Source organism: Ovis canadensis, chromosome 1 (genome assembly GCF_042477335.2).
Source record: "Ovis canadensis isolate MfBH-ARS-UI-01 breed Bighorn chromosome 1, ARS-UI_OviCan_v2, whole genome shotgun sequence".
In the NCBI taxonomy this organism is placed as follows: domain Eukaryota; kingdom Metazoa; phylum Chordata; class Mammalia; order Artiodactyla; family Bovidae; genus Ovis; species Ovis canadensis.
The window spans coordinates 211386108-211402636 of NC_091245.1; the positions used below are offsets into that span (position 1 = coordinate 211386108).

The 16529-nt window shown below is 40.7% G+C and overlaps 1 protein-coding gene across 2 annotated transcripts in view; it reads right to left on the minus strand.

Annotated features, from left to right (window-relative positions):
• KCNMB2 (potassium calcium-activated channel subfamily M regulatory beta subunit 2) overlaps positions 1–16529 on the minus strand; it is a 305446-nt gene that overhangs the window by 37275 nt on the left and 251642 nt on the right. For both annotated transcript variants that reach the window (XM_069559679.1, XM_069559671.1), the window contains exon 2: positions 4363–4485. In XM_069559679.1, the coding sequence (XP_069415780.1) occupies positions 4363–4418 (56 nt within the window). In that variant the 5' untranslated portion in view covers positions 4419–4485. The remainder of the gene's footprint in view (positions 1–4362; positions 4486–16529) is intronic.

Genomic DNA, 16529 nt, shown 5'->3' on the forward strand with positions numbered 1-16529 from the left:
GCATTGCATGGTGAAGTAGAAGCTGTGCATACTTTGAACCAACTATTTCTCTTAGGTGTACAGCCTAAGAAATACTTGTATATATGTACAGAGGCAGATGCATAAGAAATATTACAGCAGCATTGTCAGTACAAAACTGGAAATAACACTAATATCTATGGGCAGTAGACTGGATGCATAAATGGTGGGATCTTCATATAATGGCATACTACAAAGCAGACAAAATGAGCTACAGCTACTCACATCAGCACTGATAACTTGAAAAATCATGGGATCATGTTTGGTGAAAAAAGCCTGCTGCAGAACAATTCATATGGTATGTTTCCATTTGTATAAAGTCTTCAGACATTCAGAAGTAAACAATGTATTGTTTCAGCGTTCAGATATGATTAACTCATGAAGAAGAGCAAGGGAATAATAAACAGGAGGGTGGTTATATCTGGGTGGGGGTTGGAGCAGGGAGGGGACACAATTTAGGAAGCATCCTCAGGGGCTTCAAAAATTCCAGTTTTATTTTTTAATCTTAGTGAAGGGTACTCAGATGTTTATTTTGTCATCATTCTCTGTATGTTTTGCGTGTGTGCTAAGTTGCTTTAATTGTGTCTGACTCTTTGCAACTCCGTAGCCTGCCAGGCTCCTCTGTTCATGGGACTCTCTAGGCAAGAATACTGGAGTGGATTGCCATACCCTCCTCCAGGGGATCTTTAGGGATTGAACCCGTGTTTCTTATGTCTCCTGCATTAGCCAACAAGTTCTTTACCACTAGTGATAACTGGAAAGCCCTCTCTGTATGTTAACATGTGATAAATGTTGCTTTACATTAATTCAACATTTAATAGAAGCAATCCAAAGAATATTTATGAACTCAGTGGTAATATCCTTAGTCAATAACCTCTCTCTAATAGTTATTACTGCTATAACTTTATTTTGCTGTAGCTCTATTTATTTAAAGCAAAACTTTATTTTGCTTCCTGCAATTTAGAGAATAACATTGGGTCACCTAACAAAGAAATTTAATCAAAGAAGGAAAAGTATTCACATCGCTGGGCATTCCTTCACAATGGAGCGCAAAGATGGAAACCAGTATTTTGCATATAGCAGATGATCACAAAAACAGGACTGGGTTTGAATTAAAATAATTCAAAAAATTTACATTTTTGAAAAACATGTAAAGTTGACTTCAGATTCCTCTGAACCATAAAAATTAGGCTTCAAAATTTTCAGTGGATTTTTCCTTCCACTTGGTTGCTCTGCCTGCCTATAAGCTTGTTTCCTGATGTTCTATCTCTTGAGGAATCCTAGGGAAGCCAATATCCTAACAGGTTTGGCTCTGGTCTCAGAACGGGCAGTGTGGTGTGCCTGGCCCCTTGGATTGTTGGGGGAAACACAGCTGGAGAAGCTGGATGTATAGAGGCCAGGTTTGCAGGATGAGAAACTGAGGGTGGAATTATTACAAGCAATTATGGGCAGTAGTTCCAGATAACCTAGTTAATTTATTTCCAAATAATTAACTTGAGGACCTTGATTATCTAGATTTATGATCAGCCATCATTGCCTTCGTTATCACCATGACTACTGCCACCAAGAGAATTAGGCAGAGCCATAGCTGCCGTTTAAAGTCCTGCTGCTTGAGTCTTGTCCTACAAGAGTCTGTGAATTAGGCAGTGAAGATGGAGATGTGGTCAAGAAAGAGGTACAGACAAACGAACCAACATCAAACTGAGGATACTGGCATAGTACCAGATTCTATTGCTGTATTCTTTGGCTGTTGTTCCATTTGTCTTTGACTTTGTAGGCCAAAGTCATTCAGATTGATTTCATAAAACTTGACATCCTCGTCCCATAAATAAAGCTTGCTGAAAATGATTTACTTATAGTCGATATTTTAATTATTTTAAATCCCATGATTATTGAAATCATGCTCTGGAAATAAAACCATGAAAGTAGTGATTTAAGAATTTTATAGAATCTTATTTGTGCAGAATATGAAGCTAATTATTTGCTCATTTTAATTCCACAAATATAGCCAATATATCATGTTAGCATATTTATTATCTCTTTTGATTCACAATTTTCAACTCTGTTCTGACACCGTTTTCCCCTATGGGCTTGGCTGTTCACTGCTGCTCTGAGTCATGTTTGATAAGGGCCTAGCTAAGCCATAGGGTGAAGGGGACAGAGTGCGACCTTGGGTTTCAATCTTGATTCAGTCACTGGCTAGTTGTTGGACTCTTGGAAGTTTACTTAAACTCTCTTTTCTTCAGCTTCCTCAATTGTAAAATGGGCATAATAATCCTTATCTTATAAATTAGAAGAGACAGTTTATGCAAACATGTAGTGCAGAGTAATTGCTTCTTATATATTAATCCTTTTGCTTGTAAAATTTATATAGACAGCAAAATATATTTAATTAAGTTACTCAATGAGAATAAATGAAAGGTGAAACAAATGCATCATGCTTCCACCTGCTCTGATAAAACCTTCAGAATCTGAGGACTGGCTGTGACAGTCACAGCATTCCTATAGGGCACCGAAAACTCTGCCTTCCACACCATCACTGGTAGTGACATTTTTTTTAAGACATGAGGAAATATTATACTAAATATGGAATTTAAAAATAATGCATAAAGTTTCAGTCTTATTGTAAAGGTCTTGCTGAAAGATGATTCAGCTAAGCTACCTGAAAGCAAATGAAAAATAACTTGATTAAGCATTGAGAAAAAGCGTGTGAAAACCTAGTGATGTACAAAGACAGTAAATTTTCAATTGATCTGCTTCTCTCATGATGAGTACCAAGACTTTGATCAAACACTAGTTGCCTTCTGAGCTGTAATTTTACTTAAACATCATGTCATTATTTTTTCCATAATTAAGATAATATAACATTAAAAAGCATTTGAAAAATGGAGGAGTAGAAAACATAATTTTACTTCCAGGCTTTTTCCCACATATATTTTTTTGTGGCTGCAATTATAGTTTATATGCAATTTTTCAACTTAAATTTTCAGTTAATATTATGCTCAGACAATTTGAGCTGCTAAGTGACATATTACATTCTATGATTTATTTAACAGATTTTCTATTGTGAATATTAAAGTTGCTTCCAAATTTTTGCTATAATACAAAATTATTGTGAGGAGCAATTTTGCTTTTAGAATTTTAAAAGGATTTTATCTGTAGGGAAATATATATTTTTAAAAGGAAAAATAGAAGTACCAGTTATTAGAATTTATACTCAAGTAAACCTCCTGCAGGTCCTTTTTCTTGTACCCAATGCCATTTATCAATTTTTATCAGATTCTGCAGGCAAATGAGTCTTGCTTAAGTTTCAATATTCATATAGGCAGTTGTGTTTAAAATTTAGCTTCACTAAACCCAAGAAACAGCACCAGGTCAATAAGAAAAAGACACAGAAGAAAAAAGAGAAATCAAATATTCAAAATGGCCAGTGAAGTTTGTGAATGCATTTATTTCCAAGGCACAAGACTGGATTGGACTGAATAGTTATCATTTTGTCTTTCATTAAAACTGCCTTTGCCCTTTAATCTTTTTTGCTTACCCCCTCCCCATTACTCCCCCAGGCCAGGCTACTTTTCCAAGGAGTTTGAAGGCTCCCTGGACTTGTCCATCCTTTTTTCATTCTATCTTAGTTTTTGCTTTCCTTCCCTGCCATATGTCCAGTGCCTTGAAGAATTTTTATCATATCAGCTCAGTATTTATTGAGCATCTACTATGTGCCAGGTATGGCGGTAGGAGGTGAAAATTCAAGGGAGACTAAAACACAAATTCTGTGCTGGTCAGGAGGATATTGGGAAGTTTGATTGAATGGGTATCTGAAGACAAAGATAGAAGTAGCCAAGAGACCAGTGTGTGTATAAGTACAGGGGTAAAGAGCATTTTGGGCTTCCCTCATAGCTCAGTTGGTAAAGATTCTGCCTACAATGTAGGAAATCCGGGTTCAATTCCTGGGTCAGGAAGATCCCGTGGAGAAGGAAATGATAACCCACTCCAGTATTCTTGCCTGGAAAATCCCATGGACGTAGGAGCTTGAGGGGCTACAGTCCATGGGGTTGCAAGAGTCAGACATGACTTAGCGACTAAACACCACAAACCACCATCACCAAAGGGCATTTCTGATAGGCAACAGCTTTTGCAAAGCTATGTAGTAGGAGTGAGCATGGAAAGTACAAGGAGGAGAAGGCCAAAGTGCCTGAAACCCTGTTCCTTCAACCCAGAGCCCATTCATTCTACCTTAACACTTGAAAATAGAAAGCTCAGTTGCCTAATGCTTTCTCCTTGGTGGGCTTTCTGTGTATTCTGGTTAAATGATTCCAAAAAGCCCCCTGAGTCCCAGTTATTTACCTTTTCTCATCATGTCTGTAAGATGAAGAAGTCCGGCCACTGGTCCATATAAACATCTTAGAGGATGTTGGTCCAGGGGCTTCTTTCCTTAGGGTGGAAGTCCTGGAGGAGTGGCGAAAAGACCTAGAAGAGATACACACTGAAGTTAAAGCCATTACTTAAAGTTTGGGGAACTTTGTATCAATGCCTGCTCAGTCGTTTCAGTGTGTCTGACTTTTTGCAACACCCTGGACTGTAGCCTACCAGGTTCCTCTGTCCATGGCATTTTCCAGGCAAGAATACTGGAGTGGGTTGCCGTGCCTTCCTCCAAGGGATCTTCCCAACTCAGGGGTTGAACCCATGTCTCTTGTGTCTTCTGCATTGACAGGCAGATTCTTTAACCACTAGTGTCACCTAGGTAACCACTCTGTATCAATAGCACCAATAAATCTCGGTGGATTGACCATCTTAAATAAGACCAGGTTTCTCTTGCTGTAAGGCAGCAGTGCTCAATTCTGGCTGCACATTTAAGTCAAATGGGAATCTTAAAAAATATTGAAGCCTGGATCTCTCCCTCAAAAATGTGCATTCAGTCTTTTTTTTTTTTAAACTTCTTAGGTGTTTCTAATGTATTGCTAGGATGAAGAGGCACTGCTTTAGGGAAACATGTTTTCTAATTGATGTTATTATCATATTCCCTCCAAGATATCTCCTCCAAAAATATAATTTGGTAGAGTTTTACTTATAGCCGTTCTGTGCAGCATGTGGGATCTTAGTTCCCCAGCCTGGGATTGAACCTGTGTCCTCTGCAGTGGAAGTGCCAAGTCCTAACCACTGGACCACCAGGGAACTCTCTATATTTGGTCCAGTTTAGCATTCTGTATTTTTCCAAAGTTCTGGTTCAGGGTTGGTTCTATTCCTCTGTTCCTCTTCAAGCTGTTTTCCTTGATGCTGACAGATGTGACACGTTCGTGACAACAGATCATCTTTTAAATGTATTCAGCTGTGTTCAGCCAAAGCTGAAGGTTCATCCCTTGCAGCTGAGCCTCTGAGAAAATTATGGCATCAGTGGCAGCAGATATTCACTGCTCCTAAGGGCCAGGTTTATAGGATCCGGAGTCAAGATGTTTGAAGACTGTTGTGTTCTTTTGGGTATGACATGGTTTGGGGATTAGTTCTTTCATCTTGAAGTTAGAAATATGAAATGTCATAGCATTCTTAGTCACATATATAAAAGTTACAATGATATTTAATAAATAGAGAAAAGGAAGAAAGGTGATTCCTTCATGGATGTGTGGTCACTCATGGATTTCCTTTAGGTTGAGCATAATATTATTGGTAAGCATGAGACTGGAAATGATATTAAGTACTGTATACTAAATCTGGGCTTCCTCAGTGGCTCAGCAGGTAAAGAACCCACCTGCAATGCAGGAGACACAGGAGGCTTGGGTTCCACCCCTGGGTTGGGAAGATCCCTTGGAGGAGGGCATGGCAACCCATCCAATACTCTTGCCTGGAGGAATGTTATGGATAGAGGAGCCTGGCAGGCTACAGTTCATAGTGTTGCAAAGAGTCAGACATAACTGAAGTGACTGAGCATGCACACACTATATTAACTACTACATGCCAAGCAATTTGCATATATTATCTATGTATGTGTCATGAAATGTGTGTGCCAGCGAACTTCCCTGGTGGTCTAGTGGTTAAGACCCTGTGCTTCCAATGCAGGAGGTGCAGGTTTGATTCCTGGTCAGGGAGCAAGATCTCACATGCTGCTCGGGTGTGACCAAAACCATAAATAAATAAATAAAGATTAAATAAAATAGTACAAGATGAAAAAAAAAAAAAGAAATGTGTATGCCAATATCTATGTGATGCTTATATTATGAAAACCATTCAAGGTAGATACTGCTATTATTTCCAGGCGACAAACGATGCTTTTAGGAGACTGAGCTATTTGCTCACATTTAGAAAAGGTGGAGTCGTGTCTGCTTGTCTCCAATCCTTGTGCTTTCTGGAGAAAGATACGTAATAGTCTAGCCCAGAGAGTCTCAATGTACATAGGATTTACCTGGAGATCTTGTGACCATGCAGATTCTGATTCAGTGAGTCTAGGGAGGGAGCCCAAGATTTTGCATTTCTAGCAGGCTCCTGATGATGCTGATATTGCTAGAGGAAACACGAAGCACCTGACTCAGAGCATGTACTCAGAATGAGTGGTTGTTATGAGCCTAGTTGGGTTTTTTTTTTTTTTTTTTTACTAGTTAGCTGTGTGGCCTTGAGAAAGGCGCTTATTTTTGCAGGGGCTTCAGTTCAGTTCAGTTCAGTCGCTCAGTCGTGTCCGACTCTTTGCGACCCCATGAATCTCAGGACGCCAGGCCTCCCTGTCCATCACCATCTCCCGGAGTTCACTCAGACTCACGTCCATTGAGTCCGTGATGCCATCCAGCCATCTCATCATGGGTCGTCCCCTTCTCCTCCTGCCCCCAATCTCTCCCAGCATCAGAGTCTTTTCCAATGAGTCAACTCTTCGCATGAGGTGTCCAAAGTACTGGAGCTTCAGCTTTAGCATCATTTCTTCCAAAGAAATCCCAGGGCTGATCTCCTTCAGAATGGACTGGTTGGACCTCCTTGCAGCCCAAGGGACCCTCAAGAGTCTTCTCCAACACCACAGTTCAAACGCATCAATTCTTCGGTGCTCAGCCTTCTTCACAGTCCAACTCTCACATCCATACATGACCACTGGAAAAACCATAGCCTTGACTAGACAGACCTTAGTTGGCAAAGTAATGTCTCTGCTTTTGAATATACTGTCTAGGTTGGTCATAACTTTTTTTCCAAGGAGTAAGCGTCTTTTAATTTCATGGCTGCAGTCACCATCTGCAATGATTTTGGAGTCCCCAAAAATAAAGTCTGACACTGTTTCCACTGTTTCCCCATCTATTTCCCATGAAGTGATGGGACCGGATACCATGATCTTAGTTTTCTGAATGTTGAGCTTTAAGCCAATTTTTTCACTCTCCTCTTTCACTTTCATCTAGAGGCTTTTTAGTTCCTCTTCACTTTCTGCCATAAGGGTGGTGTCATCTGCATATCTGAGGTTATTGATATTTCTCCCAGCAGTCTTGATTCCAGCTTGTGTTTCTTCCAGTCCAGCGTTTCTCATGATGTACTCTGCATATAAGTTAAATAGCAGGGTGACAATATACAGCCTTGACATACTCCTTTTCCTATTTGGAACCAGTCTTTTGTTCCATGTCCAGTTCTGACTGTTGCTTCCTGACCTGCATACAAATTTCTCAAGAGGCATGTCAGGTGGTCTGGTATTCCCATCTCTTTCAGAATTTTCCACAGTTTATTGTGATCCACACAGTCAAAGGCTTTGGCATAGTTAAGAAAGCAGAAATAGATGTTTTTCTAGAACTCTCTTACTTTTTCCATGATCCAGTAGATGTTGGCAATTTGATCTCTGGTTCCTCTGCCTTTTCTAAAACCAGCTTGAACATCAGGGAGTTCACGGTTCACATATTGCTGAAGTCTGGCTTGGAGAATTTTGAGCATTACTTTACTAGCATGTGAGATGAGTGCAATTGTGTGGTAGTTGGAGCATTCTTTGGCATTGCCTTTCTTTGGGACTGGAATGAAAATGGACCTTTTCCAGTCCTGTGGCCACTGCTGAGTTTTCCAAACTTGCTGGCATATTGAGTGCAGCACTGTCACAGCATCATCTTTCCGGATTTGAAACAGCTCAACTGAAATTCCATCACCTCCCTAGCTTTGTTCATAGTGATGCTTTCTAAGGCCCACTTGACTTCACATTCTAAGATGTCTGGCTCTAGATTAGTGATCACATCATTATGATTATCTGGGTTGTGAAGATCTTTTTTGTACAGTTCTTCTGTGTATTCTTGCCACCTCTTCTTAATATCTTCTGCTTCTGTTAGGTCCAGACCATTTCTGTCCTTTATGGAGCCCATCTTTGCATGAAATGTTCCCTTTGTATCTCTAATTTTCTTGAAGAGATCTCTAGTCTTTCCCATTCTGTTGTTTTCCTCTATTACTTTGCATTGATTGCTGAAGAAGGCTTTCTTGTCTCTTCTTGCTATTCTTTGGAACTCTGCATTCAGATGCTTATATCTTTCCTTTTCTCCTTTGCTTTTCGCCCCTCTGGCTTAGTTGTTTTTAATCTGTAACATGGAAAGTTTGGAATTGATAACCTTTGGGATCCTTCTCAGCTCCAAAATTTTGTGACTCAGTACATTGAAGGATGAATTAAGGTGTATTTAAATCGTGTACTGATTTCCTGGAAATAGGTCTGGGAATAGATTTCCTTCTGTAACCCTTGGGTCAGCATCAGAGATGGAACAGAGGCCATGGGAAGTGCTTGGGGTTTGACAACCAGTATAAATGCAAGATATAATACTTCTACCCTTGGTCTCTCAGGATGAATGACAGGAATGAAAAGATACACCTGAATGGATGCCCTGCACTGTTTCAAAAAGATTTAGAAGTTGAATCTGCTGAGCTCTGGGATCTGGGACATTTAAAGTTATTTAAGTTTCCTTTTGAACATCTTTAAAACAACACATAAGATAGAATAGGAATTAAATTTGTTGTTAGAACTAGACAGTCTTTGAAAGTGAAAGTGAAAGTGTTAGTTGCTCTGTCGTGTCTGACTCTGTGACCCCATGGACTGTAGCCCATCAGGCTCCTCTGTCCATGGCATTTTCCAAGCAAGAGTACTGGAGTGGGTTGCCATTTCCTTCTCCACGAGATCTTCCCAACCCAGGGATTGAACCTGGGTCTCCCACATTGCAGGCAGATTCTTTAACCTTTGAGCCATTAGGAAAGCCCAGACAGTATTTAGGAAATAAGAATGATTTGTGTTTGTGTGTGTGTGTGTGTGTGTGTTAGTCGTTCAGTCACGTATGACTCTTTGCGACCTCATGGGCTATAGCCTACCAGGTTCCTCTGTCCATAGAGTTCTCCAGGCAAGAACAGTGCAATGAGTTGCTATTCCCTTCTCTAAGGGATATTCCTGACCTAGGGATTGAACCCAGGTCTACTTGCATTGCAGGCAGATTCTTTATCACCTGAGCCACCGTGTAAGCCAAATGACCTACTTTATAAGAATGAAGATTGGCTTAAACCTTCAGGAAGGTATTTCAACACTGACTCTGGTGGAATCTTCTTATCTTTTTAGTCACTCCTCAAGGTGACTAAAGGGTTGGGTTGGAGCAGACAAAAAAAGGGGCACACTTTGAATTCAGGTAAAGCAATAAATTGCTGAGCTCTCACCATCCTGTTACTAGATATAAGCCAGGCTTTAATAGACACACCATCCATATTATAAATGATTTGAAATTATTCCAGGTGAAAGGGGCTGTGGTGATTTTAACATACTTAACAATGCTTTCAGACTATGTGTCATTTCAGCATTGCACCCTTGCGCTGCTGCTTGAAGATGATACAGAAGGGAAGAGATGAAAGGTATCCTTATTCTAATGAACTGTCTGACGATTGTTGGAAAGGACTTAATGACTCCTCAGCTTATCCTAAGAAGTGGATTTGGAGTTTCTCCACCCCAGTTTTCTTCTACAAACTATTATTTAAAACCAGCTGAGTTTGTTGTTAATTAAAATTAAATGAGTAGCTTTAAGGACAACAGTATAAAGGTTCTGTGGAGGTTGAAAAAAGTTCCAGGCTTCAAAGAAACACCCAGAATATGTTAACAGGAGTTGGTTTGGTGGGTCCCTCAGCTCAAATGCATCTCTCCTGAACATCTCAAGTAATTATCTCTGTTCACTTTATAAGACAAGGAACACCTCATTTGAATTATGATTAGAAAATTGATATGGAGACAAAGAAACTACTTTATAAAATTTTGTAATTTGGAATCCTAGTATGGAAAAGAGACCTGTAATGGTGGATGCTTGGGGCTGAGGGCAGGGGGAGGAAACTTGGAATGAATTCTGTCATCCAAAGACCAGGAACTAGGGTGAACCTGGCTGAGCCTTGACAATATGATTGCAGGTAATCAATATGGTCTGAAAACCAGATGCCCTAAAAGACATAATCTCAGCTTTGAATGAAAGCAGCAATCAGGGAGCATGTAAGAATTTCTTTGCTTCAGGAATTTATAGAGGGCCTCTTTCCATTTCTCAGGCATACACCTCAGTGGGTTTCTACCTCTCTGACTCAGCTCACATTTCCTCTCTGCCTCCCTTTGCTGCTGGGTGAATGAGTTCTTCTGTTTCCAAGGCCATCTCAGGTGTCATCTCTTCTGTGAAGCTTTTTCTCACCCCCACAAACAGCTTCCTCAGCCTGGCTCCCAGCTCTTGGTACCTGCCTCTGGTAGAGCAATGCCGTGGGTCTCCAGGGCAGGGCTGTGTCTTATGCCCTCTTTTGGCACAATGCAGGACCCACAGTGATGCACTGGTCATGTTCACTGCCTGCCTTGACCATCTAAGTATCTGTTGTTGGAAAGTATGACCTAAACAGCACGTGAAATACTGACAGCTTAAACTGGTTTTGCTTCCTTAAAGCAGGTTGTTGATTAATCAAACCTGCAGTTATTTTATAGAGACAGCATTGTGCATCTGCAGGATGGAAACTCTGGTCTTCAAGATCACCCTGGCCAAGAGTCTTCAGTCTCTGGAACTCAAAGAATAAAAATATTGCCACCAGAGCCCTTTATGAAGCAAGAAATCCTTCAGTAAGGAAAACTTGGCTTCCAGCAGTACTAGTAGTTTATGTAGACTGATAGGAGAATAGCCAATCAGCTTCCAAGTTTGCAATTCTCCTAACCCTTTAAAACCCACCTTGATCCCTGGATCTCGGAGACAGATTTAAGAGGCTTGCCTCCTGTTTTCTTGCTGGTCAACCTCACAACAAAGCGCTTTCTTTTCTCCAAAGCTGGTGCCACTGTATGGGCCCCTGCTTGGTAACAGGACCATAGGTTCCGACCTTGGCCTCCTGTGTCACGGCTCCCTACTGCTGGACACGCTGTTGTCTCACTCCAGGTCATTTCCTGAGCTCAGGATGCAGTTGTTTTTCCCATTCCCCACCTCCTCGCTTTCCTTCTCCTGATTGTACCACTCCTTCCGCCTCTCTCTCCTTCCTCTTATTTTTAAAAAATACATCTATTTTTGGTTTGGCTAGGTCTCCGTTGCTGTGCGTGGGCCTTCTCTAGTGGCAGTGAGCAGGGGCTACACTAGTTGCAGCGCGTGGGTTTCTCATAGCGGTGGCTTGTTTTGTTGCAAAGCACGGGCTCTGAGTGCTCAGGAGTTAGTAGTTGCAGCTCCTGGGCTCTAGAGCTCAGGCTTAGATTTGTGGCACATGGGTTTAGTTGCTCTGAGGCACGCGGAATCTTCCTGGCCCAGGGATGGAACCCATGTTTTCCGCATTGGCAGGTGGATTCTTTACCATGAGCCACCAGGGAAGCCCCTCCCTCTGTCCCTTTTGTTGACGTGGACAGAAAGTTTCTATTACTTGCTAAGCTATCACTCAGTAAGGTTTTCTTTAGAAATGGCAGCATATTCTAATGAGAATGTGAGCAGGAGAGTCAGATGTTTGTTTGCCTCTTGGCATCACCACCTATCGACTGTGTGACTTTAAACAAATCAGTTTAACATTTCTGTGTCTTAGTTTCCCCAGTTGTAAAAATGGAAATGATAATACTTATCTTTCTGGGTTGCTTGGAAGATGAGTAACTTAACAGATTGCAAAAGTACCTTGAGTAAATCAAGGCACATGCTACACATTAGTTTACTTCTTTTCCCCCTTGTTCATAATTTTAAGAGTAGTGAATTAGATTTATCTTTTTTGTAAAAAATCTAATTAAGGAGACTTGTACTTGTACATTGAGACTATTGATTTTCTTTTTCTTACTGGTCAGAGGCAGAGAGAAAACAGTTTTCTGAGGTATTGAGATAATGAAATCTGAAGTATTACACGTCCTCATTCACCTTGATACCCATCTCAAGCCAGAGGAGCATAAATGCAGCGACTCTGAACACTGGCTGAAAAATATAATCATTGGGAGGAATTTAAAAAAAAATCTTGGTGCCTAGATCTCAAACCAGACCAGTGAGAATCTCTAGGGGTGGGTCCCTGATGTCAGAATTTTTTAAAAAGCTTTCTGGGTGATTCTGAGGTGCAGCCAAGGTGGGAAACTCTGCTAAAAATTCTCGGGTTCTGGTTTCACCTGAGTTCTTTATGGAGACTCCCCTTGCCTCTAAAAGCTTCAGCTGGAGAGTAACAGTTCTATGAGGGATACTGCGCTGTGGCTTCTCATTTCCTTCAGCACTGAAGCCTCAAGGTGACAGCTGCAAGGACAAGTGGCATGCAAGGCAGGGAAAGAGCAAAGTGGATGCAGTTTTTTAGTGTCCGTGGCCTTGAGCTATGCATATGGGGTGCTCTTAATGCATTCTGCTTTATTAAATAGCAAGCAGGAGCCAGCAGAACTATTTAACACCTAATTACATGTCTAATCTTGTGTAAAATTGTAACACTAATGACATCACAGCAGCAACTTAAAAGGTCACTTGAAGCACAGAAATTTAGGAATGCTTCTAACATGGGACTGTATCTCTTGCAGACAGCAAATTATATGTTCTCCCCAGGAATTGAGTTGTTTTGGCTCCAGGGCCTTTGGAGGGAGAAGCCAAATGTAGGGTGATAATTTTAGACCTAGTGATTTAATTTAGAAGACACTGGTATTTCTTATTAAGAGCAGTTTTAAATATCTTTGGAATGTTTTCTTCCAAAGTGAACTACTATACCTTGTTTTAATTAAGTCTTTTGAGTATCTGTTAGATAGCATTTGTAAGTGTGTTCCATGTGCAGGCACCAAGCCACCCATTTCTGCTTCTAAGGATAGTTCATGGAGGAGTCAGACTAATACATCGACACTTGCGCTATACCCGAGCTGCTCTTCCTAAGGGTGCTACAGCTTCCCAGTGGGTATGTCCAATAGCTTCTTGTCTTTCCACACCTTAAATAAGGTTGCTGAATTTGTTATTTCTTTCAGTTTGCTGAATTTGATTCCTTCTAAAAATGTGTTACCACCTTGACTTAAAGAGCAAAGCTCTCTTGGTTCTCTTTCTTACTACCGAGTTGCTTATTCCATTTCTTTGTTGGGTTCCTATTTCTCTGTTCACACCTTAAATGTTACCATCTGAAGGACTAGCAAGTGCTACTGAATAGCCTCTTGACAATGCCTCACAACAGGAATGTAAAGACCTTTCTCCCCCATCTGATGCCTGGAAGACTGAGTGAATAGTTCCACTTGCTCTTCATCTGTAGAGGTAAAGAAGTTTATCACTGAACATTGTAGCCTTTTTGAAAAGGATCAGACAGGAATGATTCTCTGAATTTTTAGTGCAGGCTGCTTAATAGCTGGGTTGACCACGTATGGACTCCTCTGCCTGGAGATGGGTGTGGGAGTCACTTATGACTTTTGTCACAGACGTGGACCAACTTTTGTTCATGTAATTGAGATGTGCTTGATTTCTGTTTCAGGAGGACACAGCTCAAGTTAAATAACGTACCTGTTCTTTAACCTGCTAGTAACTTGGCTCATTGAGCTCAGCCATCTGGAGGCTCTGGGCTTCTAACATTTCATTCTATCACTAATTGCTTAAGTGCAGACAAAACACTCTGTCCTTGCACTCTCCAACCTTTAGGGTGCCACCTGTGAAAGGATGACTGTGGAGCTGCACTCTACTCTTTCAGTTAAATCAGCATTCATTTCTTCATTCAACAAATATTTATTGAAGATGTAACCCTGTGGCAGGCACTGAGCCTGGGTGTTGGAGGTATAGTGATGAGCACAACTGCGTGGCCCTGATCTATGGCGCTTATGGTGTATCTAGATGAGGAGACAGACAAGTCAGACAAGTGTGGGTATGGGGTTTAGTATAAGATTGTTATGCATGTCATGAGATGAAATAAGTTTTGTATCACATTTACAGTCATAACAGCTATCAGAAATGATGATCTCAGGGCTTAATTGAAAGAAATTTGAAATTAGTTTCAGGTTGAAATCCTTCCATAATTACTACAGCTCCACAATGTATTAATTATATAACCTAAATACATTGTTAAACTTCCCTGAGCCTCATTTTTTCTCATCATGGAAATTGAAGTAGTAACGAATATCGTACTGTTCATGGGGTTCTCAAGGCTAGAATACTGAAGTGGTTTGCCATTCCCTTCTCCAGTGGGCCACATTCTGTCCCAAAGAAAGGCAATGTCAAAGAATGCTCAATCTACCGCACAATTGCACTCATCTCACATGCTAGTAAAGTAATGCTCAAAATTCTCCAAGCCAGGCTTTAGCAATATGTGAACTGTGAACTTCCAGATGTTCAGGCTGGTTTTAGAAAAGGCAGAGGAACCAGAGATCAAATTGTCAACATCTGCTGGATCATTGAAAAAGCAAAAGAGTTCCAGAAAAACATCTATTTCTGCTTTATTGACTATGCCAAAGCCTTTGACTGTGTGGATCACAATAAACTGTGGAAAATTCTGCAAGAGATGAGAATAGCAGACTACCTGACCTGCCTTTTGAGAAACCTGTATGCAGGTCAGGAAGCAACAGTTAGAACTGGACATGGAACAACAGACTGGTTCCAAATAGGAAAAGGAGTGTGTCAAGGCTGTATATTGTCACCCTGCTTATTAAACGCATATGCAGAGTACATCGTGAGAAATGCTGGGCTGGAAGAAGCACAAGCTGGAATCAAGATTGCTGGGAGAAATATCAATAACCTCAGATATGCAGATGACACCACCCTTATGGCAGAAAGTGAAGAGGAACTGAAAAGCCTCTTGATGAAAGTGAAAGAGGAGAGTGAAAAAGCTGGCTTAAAGCTCAACATTCAGAAAACGAAGATCATGGCATCTGGTCCCATCACTTCATGAGAAATAGATGGGGAAACAGTGAAAACAGTGTCAGACTTTATTTTTTTGGTGATTGCAGCCATGAAATTAAAAGACGCTTACTCCTTGGAAGGAAAGTTATGACCAACCTAGATAGCATATTCAAAAGCAGAGACATTACTTTGCCAACAAAGTTTCATCTAGTCAAGGCTATGGTTTTTTCAGTCGTCATGTATGGATGTAAGAGTTGGACTGTGAAGAAAGCTGAGCACCAAAGAATTGATGCTTTTTAACTGTGATATTGGAGAACAGTCTTGAGAGTCCGTTGGACTGCAAAGATATCCAACCAGTCCATTCTGAAGGAGATCAGCCCTGGGATTTCTTTGGAAGGAATGATGCTAAAGCTGAAACTCCAGTACTCTGGCCACCTCATGTGAAGAGTTGACTCATTGGAAAAGACTCTGATGCTGGGAGGGATTGGGGGCAGGAGGAGAAGGGGACGACAGAGGATGAGATGGCTGGATGGCATCACGGACTCGATGGACGCGAGTCTGAGTGAACTCAGGAGTTGGTGATAGACAGGGAGGCCTGGCGTGCTGTGATTCATGGGGTTGCAAAGAGTTGGACACGACTGAGTGACTGAACTGAACTGAACTGAATGAATATCATAAAGAATTGCCATACAGCTGATTTAAAATATGGAATGGCATTGAGTAGGCACTCAGCAAATAGTCAGTGTTTTCCATTTGGAGGAAATTGGAGAAAAAAAAATTTTTTTTTTTCAAATTGGCCATGCTAATCAATGGCTCTTCCATTTAATTCATTTTTTGAAAAGTTCTATGCAGAAATGGAAAATACATTTCTCTGTGGTCTTAATTATTCCACTACACAATAATTCATTTCTTAATGAAATTTTCAAGTGGATAACCACATCTGATGTTCAGTTTGATTCTCTTCATGCTACATATTTAAAACCAGTTTGAATTGTTAAACATTCTCTCTATCGGGCATCACACATACACAGTTGGGGCGAGAAAACCTGCTCATAACTCACATGTGTCTGCTAGATTGGTACAAATGACAGATTTATGCTGAAACCGTCCATCTCCTCTTGGTGAATGTGGTTCAATTCTTGCTCTATTTCAGGCAAAAATCAAGGAGGATAAACTACAATAGGAGCTTTTAATAGAGAAAAACTAGAAATGATAAGAATAAACATAAAGGTATGAAGTATTTCCTTAGATCCATAAAAATAATGCATTTAAATGCATTGCTTTATTTAATTCTGACAGTAACCCTTATGA